At 32.0% G+C, this 15,462-nt stretch overlaps 1 protein-coding gene across 1 annotated transcript in view; it reads right to left on the bottom strand.

Moving 5' to 3' along the window:
- The window catches only part of LOC148300367 (ovochymase-2-like), a gene marked incomplete at its 5' end in the record, with an annotated part of 49,219 nt that overhangs the window by 16,828 nt on the left and 16,929 nt on the right, over positions 1–15,462 (bottom strand). The window contains 4 exons of the mRNA XM_088274891.1: positions 1,502–1,538; positions 3,900–4,093; positions 6,241–6,280; positions 8,155–8,173. Of these exons, the coding sequence (XP_088131017.1) occupies positions 1,502–1,538; positions 3,900–4,093; positions 6,241–6,280; positions 8,155–8,173 (290 nt within the window). The remainder of the gene's footprint in view (positions 1–1,501; positions 1,539–3,899; positions 4,094–6,240; positions 6,281–8,154; positions 8,174–15,462) is intronic.

Here is a 15,462-nt window from a genome sequence, read left to right as displayed (position 1 = left end):
ATCAAGTTCTTTGATTTATGACATTCTTGAAAGGAGTGAGCGATGTGTGTTGTTACTTGTGAAAGGGATCCATTAATAGTGTCGATATAATGGTTGAGTGGGAAATGCAATGACTGACATTTTCTGTAAATGTATTTGCACTATTCCGTATCTGTCAGCTGTGCTGGTCGGGGTTGTAGAAGCGTCTGTGTACCGGCCAACGTCGGGTCGGAATCGGATCTAGCTGACTAACTGAACTAACTAAATACTAATCCCTTTCACTGCCTACATCGGGGTACTTCTAGAATATTTGGTGGTGGATTTACAAACTTGTATTTATTAAGGTTGGCAGTGACAGGGATATTGAAAGCTTTTAAATGTAAATTCACAGTAAAATAGGGATACAATTTCGTTTCAAATTTGCAATGAATTTAGTAACTTATTTCAAAACAAATATATTAATTGCTTTGCAAGAGAGGTCTATCAGGAAGCCTAGATGCTTCTGTATCAGATCTGGGAATGCGGTGGGACAGCTTTCAAAACTATTACCTAGTAGTCTACTACTACTACCATCGTGCCGTTTCCCCGCAGAGGTAGGCAGAGAGGATGGAACGCCACACTCTTCTGTCCTGACATACACTCCTCGCCTCCTTCATGTCCATACATCTTATCATACATACCCTCCGATTATGCAGACTTTTGACGCTACCAGATTTTAGATTATTTTACGGTTCTTTCCTCACTCATATGTTCCACATGTCCAAACCATCTCAACGCACCTTTCTTAATTTTTTTGATAATGCATATCTCAGCCTTGCATTCTTTCCTTATTTCTTAAAGAGATAAATATATTAAAAGATCTAATATAAAATACAAGTATTTGATTTTAACAGAAAATAAAAAATAAAAAAATAAAAAATGTGCTTTATTATATATTCATAAATTAAAAGAAGAAGCTACTTAGATCCGTTTTTTTAAATAAATAATTTCATCGTTATCTTAAATTTAAGCAATTGATGTATATCATATAGAACATTTTGAGTGTGTCCAAATACTTGTTCACAAAATCTGGATTATCTCCAATTACAGGAGTTATTTTCATATTATTTTTTGACATCTCATCAAAGATGAAGAAGAATATGGAAGATCAAATTATTTAAGTGATCACATTACACGTGTGCAAAGTGATCACTTAAACCAGCCTATGACGGTCGTCAGCCCCGTAAATGCCCAGACTTCCATATTCTTCTTCATGTTTGATGAGATGTCAAAAAATAATATCTATCAAATAGTCTTTATGGAATGAATTCAACAGATGAACAAGAATACAAAAGTCTGGGCTTATGACCTATCATAGACTGGTTAAGTGATCACTTTACACACTTGAAACATTCACCACGATTGATTACCCACCCAAGTGAAGAGTGACCATGGCTTGATAGGATGGAAATATATACATATGTATATAAGAAAATTGACGCGACATTTCTCACAAAGTACTTGATGCAGTAGATAATATTACCTTTCAGTTATTTTGGTTGGCTCGATTGGTTGGATTTCTGTGAACAGAAAAATATACATAAATTTATGTGTACACAGTTGATGGAGATTACATTAACGACATGTTGAGTGTGTCCAAATACTTGTTCACAAATCTGGATTATCTCCAATTAAAGGAGTTATTTTTCATATTATTTTTTGACATCTCATCAAAGATGAAGAAGAATATGTAAATAAATTATCTGGTCAAATTATCAGCTAAAATAATAAAAGGAAAAGGATATTTTCTGGCGTCTCTCATATATGTGAGTTTCTGCTCAATAAAAAAGCTTCTTCATCTCACCAATAGATGTCTCTGGTGAAATTCCAGTGATTCTTGTACAATGTTTTGAAATTGGTTTATGTATATAGAACTTCCGACAATTTGAGTAGTGTGGGTTGTCAATCATGGGTAGAATTGGTGAATGTTACACGTGTGTAAACACTTAAACCAGCCTTCGACGGTCGTAAACTCCATAAATGCCCAGACTTCCATATTCTTCGTTATCTGTGTTGCGATGTCAAAAAATAATTTAGATTACATTTATCGTCATATTTTTCATATTTGCAATCGTAAGACGGCAGGGGAGCCTGCCATGTCGTCAGACCCGTAAATGCCCAGACTTCCATATTCTTCTTCATCTTTGATGAGATGTCAAAAAATAATATGAAAATAATAGGGGGTTGAATTAATTCTCGCCGTTTTTTGTAGTATTTTGAATTGAAAATATTTTTTTTATTTAAAGTAAGAATTTATTCAAAGTATTGCCCTTCTTTCTCGACTACTTTGGCCCATCTTTCAGGAAGAAGTCGTATTCCCCTATAAAAGAAAACCTTGTCTTTTGAGGCAATCTAATTTTCCACCCATAACTCGACTTCTCGATAACTTTTGAAAATTTCTCTCGATAATCCATGCTGCATGGACCGAAACAGATGATAATCGGATGGTGCGACGTCAGGGGAGTAGGGCGGGTGTGACAGAACCTCCCAGCCGAAGGAGTTTATCTGTTATTTTACCACTTTGGCAACATGCGGGCGCGCGTTATCGTGCAGAATAAGAATCGACTCGTCCCTGGCTGCGTATTCTGGACGTTTTTCTTCAATTGCTGTTTTCAGTTTGATCATTTGCTGCTTGTAAACCTATGCTGTGACTGTTTGGCCTGCTTTGAGAAGCTCGAAAAAATTACTCCCTGCTGATTCCACCAAATGCAAAGCATCGTTTTTGAGGCGTGAATGTTGCGTTTTGCAATGCTGGCTTCAGCAGGGAGTGGCTGACCTGGCAGGCAGATGACAAAGAAGATCCACTTTTCATCGCTGGTGATGACGCGTTGCAAAAAACCTTTTCTGTGATGCCGTTGCAAGAGTGAATCACACATGCAAAGTCGACTTTCAATATCTCTCTCCTTCAGAGCATACGGGACCCAGTTTCCCTGCCGATGAACAAGGCCCATAGCCTTAATTTTGAGGCGGCTTGAGGCGGTTGAAAGTGCCACGTGGGTGTTCGAGGTAGCGGGGGACAGGAAAACAAAAAAAAGAAAGGAATATATTTAAATCACAGAGAAATATTAAATTTTTATAAACGGCAAGAACTAATTCAACCCCCTAATAACTCCTGTAATTGGAGATAATCCAGATTAGTATTTGGACACACTCAAAATGTTGTAAAAACCACTGACCTTGATATTTTATTTATTTTCATACCTCAAATGGGACTCAAGTTTTTACTTGCATTTTGTACACTAAGTAAAAGTATCGTTGGGTAATATATCCAAAATAAAACAAGGTTTCTTGGATTGAATTCTACATTTATTTATGTATATGTTAACACGTGACGCGTTTCATCTTCTTAGAACATCATCAAACATTGACAGTTTTGCATCCTAAACAGGTCAGTGTTTGATAATGTCCTATGAAGACGAAACGGGTCACGTATTAACATATACATAAATAAATGTAGAATTCAATCCAACAAGCCTTGTTTAATTTTGGATACATTACCCAACAATTCAATATGAAATTCTACCAACTGTCTGCAGTTACAATAAATAAGTAAAAGTATCATTTGATACTTTTAATTATTTATTGTAACTTGTAACTCAGGACCTTGCCCGAAAGGCGTGCAATATGGAACCATGTAATACGTCAAGAAGGTCTCTTGCATGCCATAATGGAGGGTATGACCGAGGGGACAAACTCCAGGGGACGCCCACGCCCAGAGTACCTGGAGGACCTGTGCTGAGACTAGGACGTGCGCTGCTCATCATATGCACATTTCAAAAGAACCGCACAAGACAGGGAAGAATGGAAAAGAAGAACAGAGGAAATTGCTGCAAACCAATCCCAGGATTGAAACCAGAGAAGAAGATCATTTGATAACTTACTTTGTATGCATCTGGGCCGAGTGGACCATGAGGTTTCCTCGCACACCGACACTCCGTTCTCTGTCAGGACATAGCCATCGTCGCAAGAGTACTCTATGAAGGTGTAGTACGGGACGGTTCTCCGGGCAGCGGCCGAAACAACTCTGGACGATAACGTGTACCTCCCATTCTCAGGAGTCGGAGGCAGTTGACATCTGTTGGCAGAATTAATTACGATTAATATTATGACAAGAAATAAAATTGAAAGCTGTCCCACCGCATGCCCAGATCTGATACAGAAGCATCTAGACTTCCTGACAGATCTGCTCTTGCTAAGCAATTTTTTTTAACTTAGTTGCGAAATTTATTGAAAATGTGAAACAATATAAAATTGTATCTCGATTTTACTGTGAGTTTACATTTAAAAGCTTTCAACATACCTGTCACTGCCAATCTAAATAAATACAAGATTGTAAGTCCATCATCGAATTTTCTAGAAGTACCCCAGTGTAGGCAGTGAAAGGAATTAGTGTTTAGTTCAATTAGTCAGCTAGATTCGATTCCAACTCGACGTTGGCCGGTACACAGACGCCCACAACCCCGACCAGCACAGCAGACAGACACGGAACAGTGCAAAGAAAAGAAAGTGCAAAGTGCAGTGCAAAGACATATTTCAAATTAGCTTAATTTCACAAAGCTTGTGTGTATACAATATTAAGGCGACTGTCGAGAAGCAGGCTGTCCGCCATGAGCAATTATTAGTATTGCATAATAACCGGAAACACCGTAAGAAACACTGATATCCACAGCATGTGTAAGACGGAAGATATCGTGAGGTGGGGACGACAATGTTTAATTTCGCAAAGCTTGTGCGTATACAATAGTAAGGCGACTGTCGAGAAGCAGGCTGTCCGCCATGAGCAATTATAGTATAATTGCATAATTGGTTTTATTTCAAACAAAATTCATAACATTGTTTGATTGTCTTTATTAATAATTTTGATTGTTAAAATTGATAAAAATGATTATTACTATACAGTTACATTAGTTTTTGGTTCAATGTGTATTTTCTTCTCACATCTAATCGCAGTAATGTTTTTTTTCTTCACAATTACCCTGATTGTACTTTCTGATTACCTCTGCATTTATATTATTTATAATCATAATATTTTTTTTATTTTCTCATTTGTTTATTTTAAATATGCTTCTTACTTTATGTTTTTCTCATTTATTTCTTTTAAATATGCTTCTTGTGCCCATTTATTATTCCTGTTTATTGTTTTTATATTTTGCCATGTATTAGTATTAGTTTTGGTTATTTACAAAAAATATTTTTTGTAACTTTATTATTTGTGTTCCAGTCTTGTTAACCTTAATCCCATGTCCCAAAATGAGAAATAGAAATTACTCATCGGGAATATTATATATATCTCTCACTCCTTTCAACAACGTCATACATAAAAAAAAGGTTTTTCAGGAGATCGTTTTTGAAGTTTAAAAATATAATATAATGTTTTAAAAATAAATATCAAGCCACTTATTGAAATTTTACTGTGCAACAGATCTTTTTAGGTAAAACCTGAATGTTTTTTCTCCATTTGAAAAATATTTAGTATATTTAAAAACAAATAAACAATACCTTTTGTTCAAAATGCAAAAACAATACTTTCCGCCCTGTAGCGGGTAAATATTAAGTTGAAAATATGCCGCTTTTGCTGGGATATAGTACATTTTCTGGGGATTCCGAAAACATGCACAACTGAAAACAGACGATTCTTGATATATAACGTTGTTGAAAGGAGTGAGCGATATATATATATATATATATATATATATATATATATATATATATATATATATATATATATATATATATATATATATATATATATAAAAATATATATATATATTTATATATATATATATATATATATATATATATATATATATATATATATATATATATATATATATATATATATATATATATATATATATATATATATATATATATATATATATATATATATATATATATATATATATATATATATATATATATATATATATATGTACGACTTATATGACTTATGTATGAAATTGGTTGCAATATTTTTTTTAATTATTACTGTCTGTAATGTCACATGCCCTTAGGAAAATTTTAGGTCATCGATGCGGCCCAATTTGGCTCGGCCCGGCCTGCTATAGCTACTTCCGGAGCTGGTTTGTGAAGTCACGAGCTTCGCCTCATACCTGGAGCTGAAAAGGGCTGCAGAGTACGGGACTAATACCGATCCTTGCTGCAAACCAACGCACAGGATCGTGACCGTAAAAACAGATAGGTCCTACATAAAAATCTCACCCGTTATTGCTTTCAGCTGGAGATGTTGCAACCGCATCGACTGAAAACCAACAAAAAAAAAACTTCATTAGCCTTTTTTCATATTATTTTTTACATCTCGACAAAGATGAAGTCTGGGTATTTACGGGGCTTGCGACCGTCAAAGGCTCGTATTTAGATGATCACTTTACACACGAGTAACATTCACCAATTCTACCCATGATTGACAACCGCACTACTCAAATTCTTGGAAGTTCATATATATGAACCAATTTAAAAACCTTGTTCTTGAATCACTAGAACTTCACTAGAAACATCTATTGGTGAGATGTAAAGAAGCTTTTTATTAGAGAAAAGTGTTTATATATATATATATATATATATATATATATATATATATATATATATATATATATATATATATATATATATATATATATATATATATATATATATATATATATATATATATATATATATATATATATATATATATATATATATATATATATATATATATATATATATATATATATATATATATATATATATATATATATATATATATATACATATATATAATCCAATTTACTCACTAGTGACATCTATTGGTGACAAGAAGAAGCTTTTTTACTGAGCAAAAAACAAGCCTTTTTTCCTGGAGGGATGAACAACATAAAACATTGTACGAAAAAAAGAGATCGAAGCCCGCCAGGTACTAAGTATAAAGGCGATAGCACGATGATTAGTACGTCGTATACCTGAAAACGCAATCCGGCGCGGAAGTAAAAGCGCACGCTTGTTTCTTGCGACAATATAACGAAGAAATAACTAAAAAAATATTGTAACCTTATTGTGACCTTGGCATAGAAAAAACCTATTTAGCATACCCCATTGTAAAAATGTTAAGAAATATTTAAACAAATGAATCAGAAGCTCCAACGCAAATCCAGACTCGCGCAAAGACCCTAATTTTTAAAAGCTCGAAAACTGTTTCATTCATTCCACAAAGACTATACGTTAGACATTGATTACCCAAGTTTCTTTCGATTTAAAATTTCGCTTGAATTATTTATTTAAAAAAAAAAACAAATCTTAGTACCTTCTTCTTATAAACGTATAACTCATACAGTATATATTTGCTAACTTTTTTCATTTTCATGGTTTTCAGATTTGTTTTTTTATTAAAATCAAACACATATTTGTAATTTATATAAGCACTTTTAACCATTTTATGTTTCTGATATATCGCTCACTCCTTTCAACAAAAATCGTCAATTTTCAGTTGTGCATGTTTTCGGAATGCCCAGAAAATGTACTATATCCCAGCAAAAGCGGCATATTTTTAACTTAATATTTACCCGCTACAGGGCAGAATGTTTTGTTTTTGCATTTTGAAGAAATGGTATTGTTTAATTATTTTTTTAAATATACTTAATATTTTTCAAAAGGAGAAAAAACATTCATTTTTACCTAAAAATATCTGCTGCACAGTAAAAAGTTCAATAAGCGTCTTGATATTTATTTTTAATGCATTGTATTATATTTTTAAAAATTAAAAACGATCTCCTGAAAAATCAAGTTTTTTGATAAATGACGTTGAAAGGAGTGAGCGATATATTGAATTTTCCCCAGTGCCCTTTATTATAAGGTAAAATAAAATGTATACCCACACACAGGCCATGCCTTTGTGGGATCTTTTTTTTATTAATATTATATATTTTTTGTACTTGTAATTATAATATATTGTAATATGCAAAATAAAGAAAAAAATGCTATCAAAATATGGAGATTCACTCGTATATTTACACCGATATTTCACTTGTTTTAAAAATTTATTCACATTATTTAAAAAAGTGTTTATAAAAATAATTTACCGCTGTTTATAATAAGAAACGAGGCAAAAATCAAACAAGACATATCTCAACGTCTCACTTCGACATCCCGGATGCAACTAAACAAGTCAAGTGAGTCGTTCGCGAACCGGTTCTTGCAAATTTGCGAAAACCGGTTTTTAAACCGCCGAGTTTTTTTCTTTATTTTAAATTCTTTTGCATTCCACAACATATTTTTTATTATTTTATAAAGAGAAATATTTGTGTTTTTGTTATTAATAACACTGTGTTTATAATGCAGTGCCCTATGCACCATTGGGGTGCGGAAAAGGGTTTGAATGAATTGTGGTAGAGTGGGTTCGAACCGAGAAACTCTGACTTAAGAGTCCGCGACACTAACCACGGGACCAGAACCCTATAATATAATCACAAGTGTCAAAAATATTTAATATTAATACAAAAAAGATCCCATAAAGGCATGTCCTGTGTGTGGGTATACATTATATTTTAGGTTATAGTAAAGGAGACTGGCAAGAATAAAATAGAAATTATCGGAATAAAATTAGATTAAAAGTGCTAATATAAACTACAAAATTTGGATTTTAACAGAAAACAAAAAATCAAAAATGTGGAAATGAAAAAAAATTGCAAATATCGCTCACTCCTTTCAACACCAACATATATCAAAAATCGTCATTTTTCAGTTGTGCATGTTTTCGGATTGCCCAGATAATGTACTATATCCCAGCCAAAGCGGCATATTTTAATGTTTGGGACTTGGGTTACCAGAGAAAGGATGAAAGTAGACTGCATGCAGTCGGAATGCGATCTCTCAGACAAACGGGCGGCAAAATGATGTTCGAATGGTGATATAATAAAGAAGGAATGCAAGGCTGAGGAAAGGCATTATTGATAAAATAAAAAAAGATATGTCGAGATGGTTTGGACACGTGGAACGAATGAGTAAAGAAAGAAGAGCAAAATAAATCTAGGAGAGGAACGTAGTTGGAAATAGGAGCGGCGGAAGGCCGAGAAAAGCTTGGCATGATCAAGTAGGTCAAACACTTGAAAGCGGTCAGGTCAGGAGTCGGAATAACCGGTGCAAATGTTTGAGGAGATGCGTGAATGTGGGACGAAGAACGTTTGTTGTGGCGTTCTGTCCTCCCTGGCTACCCCTGCGGGGAAGCGACGTGATGATTACTTAGTCAGTAAACTTTGAGCCGTTCAACTGAAGATCCGGATTTGAAAATTGAACGAACGAATCGGTCTCAATAAACTAATATTCGCTGTGTTATTACGTGGGTCGCTTGATAAGTACAGACACTGTTTTTTTGTCACTTTTTAATCTTCGTAATCGGATTGAGAACTGGCTGTACATATGGTGCAGTCACTTTCCAATATATATATATATATATATATATATATATATATATATATATATATATATATATATATATATATATATATATATATATATATATATATATATATATATATATATATATATATATATATATATATATATATATATATATATAAATAAATATATATATTTAAAAATGTATGGTACGATGATTAGTATGTATATTGTTTAAATTCGAAACATAGTGCTGGAATCACTAGAATTTTATTAGATAACTATGGTGAAATGAAAGAAATGATTATCAAAAAATAATATGAAAATAACTCCTACAAGAAAATCAATATTTGTGAACAATCATGGGTAGAATGTTGAGTGTTAGATATCACTCACACCACCCTTTGGCAGGTCGCAGGCCCTGTGATTGGCCAGACTCCCATGTTCTTCTCAGCCTGTGTTGATATGATACCATGAGGTAGTACTTTACGAAAATGGCGATAATTAAGTATCAATAAAAAAAATTGATTGAATTAACAGAACTCATCAAATGACCCTCATGTTTAAAACCGGATTGATGACTGTTGTTGTTTTAATACTGACCTCTAGCGATGGCTAACCTTATGTAATCAAGTGTTTTTTGTTTTATGTTTAGAAACTTGTATTTTTCTAATTATATCCGAGATGACCTGCAGGTCATCTCGGTAGTCTATATATATATATATATATATATATATATATATATATATATATATATATATATATATATATATATATATATATATATATATTTATATATATATATATATATATATATATATATATATATATATATATATATATATATATATATATATATATATATATATATATATATATATATATATATATATATATATATATATATATATATATATATATATATATATAAATATATATATATAATATATATATATATATATATATATATATATATATATATATATATATATATATATATATATATATATATATATATAAATGTATGTTACGATGATTATATATATATATATATATATATATATATATATATATATATATATATATATATATATATACATATATATATATATATATATATATATATATATATATATATATATATATATATATATATATATATATAAATATATATATATATATATATATATATACATATAACGTGGTAATATTCTTCTTTGTAAATTAGTGGGTGTATAATAATAAAATAAACAATGTGTTGCTTTGTAATTAAAGAAACGACAGTAAAAGTTTATTCTTAATTAATCTTTTATAAATTACATTAACTATGACAGTTCAACAATATTTTTCTATCTATCTGATTCTCTTGTTTTACCCAGTGCGACGCATGGCGACATCTGGTGGTAGATTTGCGCGATCTGCTTTACCGACTTTCACAATATTGAAAGTCGGTACTATTTGTAGGTACTTAATTAAATCTATGGGTACCTAGGTATTTTATTACATATATATATATATATATATATATATATATATATATATATATATATATATATATATATATATATATATAATATATATATATATATATATATATATATATATATATATATATATATATATATATATATATATATATATATATATATATACACATCATATAAAATTGCATCAGCCCTCCGCTACAGGTACAAGTCCAGGGTAATATTGAATAAATATTAAAGTGGTAAAATGATAAAATACTGTTGGAATACATACGACCCACTCACCAATACTATTGGGACAGTATGTCCCAATTATTATTTTACAGTATTTAATAAATAATTTGATCATTTATTCAAATATTTGTTTTTCCTGTCAAACTCAATTAAAAAGAAATATTTTGTGCTGTAAATATTACATGAATTATCAAATTAAATAAAAAATCATATCGAAAGGGTCATACTTTTTGTCAACACATGTATCAAATGAATACAATTTTGCGGCTATTTGGATAATGAATATCTCGGTAAAGGAAAGAGATAGAGCAAAATCTATGATTGTATATGATAGAGGCCAGTTATAAGAATGCTTTGAGCAGTGTTAAGCCAAACAGCCCCAACTTGAGTTACGGCTAGTTGCCTTTACACATTAGTACAGTAAAAACGCGTTTTTATTATTTAGTTGTTAATTTTTCAATGCACACATTACAAGCTACAATATACAATACAGTCACTATACAATACACAGGGTGGCGCAAAAATATCATAAGATGCAATGATTTATGCAAATGATGTCGTACGTCAATTATATTTGATATTTGTGAACTAGACGGCTGCAGTATGCAAGCATATTCAGGGTGGTGCAAAATTAATTTAGTTAAAGTTAGGTGGGGGAGGCAACGAAGGAGACAATGGTATGCGCATGTGAGGAGAATGGAACCATCCAGACTCCCCCACATTGCACTGCACGGCCAACCCCAAGGCAGACCACCAAAGAGATGGATTGACAGGTGGGAATCGACATCGCAGGAGGCTAATCCCTCTTAAAAACAGTCCAAGAAGATAAAGAAGAAGAAGCAGAATTAATCATCAAATTTTGTTTTTTAAATGAAAATTTCTTACTTACTTACTTATTATAACCCTTATCCGCACCCAATGGTGCATAGGGCACTGCATCGAATTGACGCAGTGTTTCTTGATCATTATTTACATGAAGGCAAGGTGATCACTCTTGGGCCTCCGTCCGGTCCAGGGTAATATTAAATAAATATTTCAGTGTAAAAATCAAAAAATATTTATTTTCCCCCTACTGGGAATCGAACCCGGGATCTCCAGCACGGTAGATAAACACGCTGACCATTACACCACGAGGACGGACGGAAAATTTCTAGATAAATTTAGTAAAAATTGAGTAATGGAAATAGTTATTTGGATTTATACAAAAATATTGCCTAGTGAAAAAGATGATATCCTTCAAGTGGCTGCCGCCAGTTTTGATACACACGTAGGCGTGTAGCTACAAGCTACTGCTACTGCCAAGTTGGCACCACTGAAAAATACGAATTCGCCACGGAGATTCCCGAACGAATTCAACAAAAGCGGCCAACCGAAGAGAAGAGAGCGAGATTCGCCTGCATCGTTTGGTTCTAAAGGACGTGTAACATTTAAATTCAAAGTTTCATTAATTAATTAGATTAAATTATAATAGTTAATATCAATAGTAATTGAAGTGTAAGAACTTATATAAATAAACGATCTGTAAGTAAGAATTCTTTAAATATCCTTTTCTGGCTTCCCGTTTTAATAACACACACACACACACGAGGTGACCAAACACACTTGTGCCCGTTTTATTAATCTGTCTGCAATACTGCAGCTGTCTAGTTCACAAGGTCAAATATGATTGGCGTACGAGCAGTGATGGGATTCAACATCTTCAAGAACCGGTTCGCCCTTTAGGTACATCCCCTACCCCCCTTATAAGGAAAAACAGTTTTTACATTCATTTATGTATTTGTTTTTTATTCTGCACATAAACAGAACATTCACATAACAACTGAGAATGCTTTTATTGAAATTATATTCAATTCTTGCAATTATAATAGTAGGTACAGATTTTAAAGTGAATTGAAAGTAATGTAACAATGTTGTAGAACAGGCCTAGCCAACTCAAATTGTAACTCAAGCCGCATCGATGACCTAAAATTATTCAATTTGGACCGCATTACAGACATTAATAAAATAAAAAATATATATAACAATGAATTTCATTGTTCTTCTTCTCATTTCTGAGGGTTGTGACACCATTTCATTTCATACAAAAATAGATCGCTTCGATCGTTTCTATCCACCATTTTACCGCATTCATAGTTTGAATTACGCTACATATTTGATTTAATTTGTCTGTTTTCTTTTACTTTTTTCTCAAAATTCTCAATTTTGTTACATTTGACGACAATATTCCTATGTATGGGATACAGACTATCAAAAGTTTGTGTGATGGATACAGCAGAAGAGGTCTGAAGATCTTTGGGTTCTATTCACCTTTGAATTTTTTTGATTAATACATTTATTTACATCTAAAACTTGTATTCTTAAAATTTCAACCTACCAATGGTTATGCAGATTGGGAGGACGGTATTTTTACTCGACCGTATGTCCTTGTGTATTGACTTCTTTATCCCGCGTTCATAGTTTATTTCAATAGGTCCCTTTAAAATATATATATATATATATATATATATATATATATATATATATATATATATATATATATATTATATATATATATATATATATATATATATATATATATATATATATATATATATATATATATATATATATATATATATATATATATATATATATATATATATATATATATATATATATATACACCGCAGGACAAAAAAATTTACGAGTTTACCTGCTACCGCACGGGTTGACTTTACTTTACTCTTTTTCTAAGAAATCCTTTTTCGATACCTCTTTCTTTTGTTCGATAAATTAAAGACACTATGTGTCACCTTTCTACAATATTTATATTTAAAAATGTCTCAAACAGTCTTGTTTTACCCGCGTTTGAGTGAACATAACACAACAATCATGAAAAGTGTAAAGAAAATGTCGATTGCGATAAAATCCAAAATAATCACATTGTCGCAACAAAACATATCTAATTGTGAAATATCTTGTTGAGTTGGGTATTCAGAAGGTGCAGTAAGGTTTTTATTAAAAATATTCCAAGAAACTGGATCCATAGAACTGAAAAAAGGAAGCGGACGGGGGCGCGTGACATCTGCCCGAGATGATCGCTTAATAAAAAAAATTGTTATGCGCGATCGATTTTTAACGGCATCTGAAATACACGCAGAGGTGCAGTCTACCAGCACATCAACATTTTCAGTAAAAACAGTGTCCAGGCGGCTGTTGGAGCATGGTTTCCAAGCACGAAGACCCGCAAAGAAACCATTACTGACGAACAAAATGAAGAAGGCTAGACTGGATTGGGCGAAGGAGCACCAGAATTGGACCTTGGAGGATTGGCAAAATGTTATTTTCTCCGATGAATCAAAATTCAACCTTTTCGGTCCAGACGGCATAAAGATAGTTCGACGAAAACCTGGGGAAAGATATCATCCGTCGTGCGTCACTCGAACCGTTAAACATTCACCCTACGTCATGATTTGGGGGTGCATGACAGCGTACGGTTTGGGACCTCTAAATTTTGTACAGGGTACGATGAATGCCATCCAGTACAAAAAAGTGTTGAAAAACCATCTTATTCCAACAATCGAGGACATTACGCAGTATACCACGGACCCGATTTTTCAGGACGATTCTGCGCCGTGCCATAGAGCCCGCACTGTGAGTACAAATATTTATTTTTTTAATGCATTTTGTGACCACTTGATAAATAATTTATTGTTTTTTTTACAGATCAATGAATTCAAGGATAAAATTGGCTTAAAATCGATGACGTGGCCCGGGAATAGTCCTGATTTAAACCCGATAGAAAATTTATGGGCTATTATGAAGAAAAAAGTCGGAAAAAAAATCAAAAAACATTTAGGAATTAAAAAGAAACTTGGTTCAAGTTTGGGAAGAAGAAATAACTTCAGAAATTTTAGATTCGCTTTACGCTTCGTTAAATAATAGAATTTTACATGTTATAAAAAATAAAGGTGAATTCACTAAGTATTAAATATTTTTAAATGTTATAAATATGTTTTAATGTAAAATACCTAAATTTAAAATAAAGCGATTAGAACCTACTTCTTGTCTAATAATAATAAAATGTCTTTTATTATTTCATCACAAACACTCGACCATAAATGAACCGTTATGGGTCTCTAAGGTTCGGGTAATCTGATACCTGATATATAATGGCAATTTCCAAGTACAATTCATGAGTAGGATCTTTTATTTTAACCTTGAAGTAACGAGTAGTCATCACATATGTCAAACAATACAAAAAAAAACTAATTATTAATCAAGAATAATTCATCATGTGTCAATTATAGTTTTTTTGAGGACTCGTAATTTTTTTTGTCCTGGGGTGTATATA

Source organism: Brachycentrus maculatus, unplaced genomic scaffold (assembly GCF_059751285.1).
Source record: "Brachycentrus maculatus isolate JH-2025_06_01 unplaced genomic scaffold, ASM5975128v1 h1tg000737l, whole genome shotgun sequence".
NCBI classification, from domain to species: domain Eukaryota; kingdom Metazoa; phylum Arthropoda; class Insecta; order Trichoptera; family Brachycentridae; genus Brachycentrus; species Brachycentrus maculatus.
Note: the sequence above shows the minus strand (reverse complement) of the source record. Positions and strands in the feature narration are given on the sequence as shown.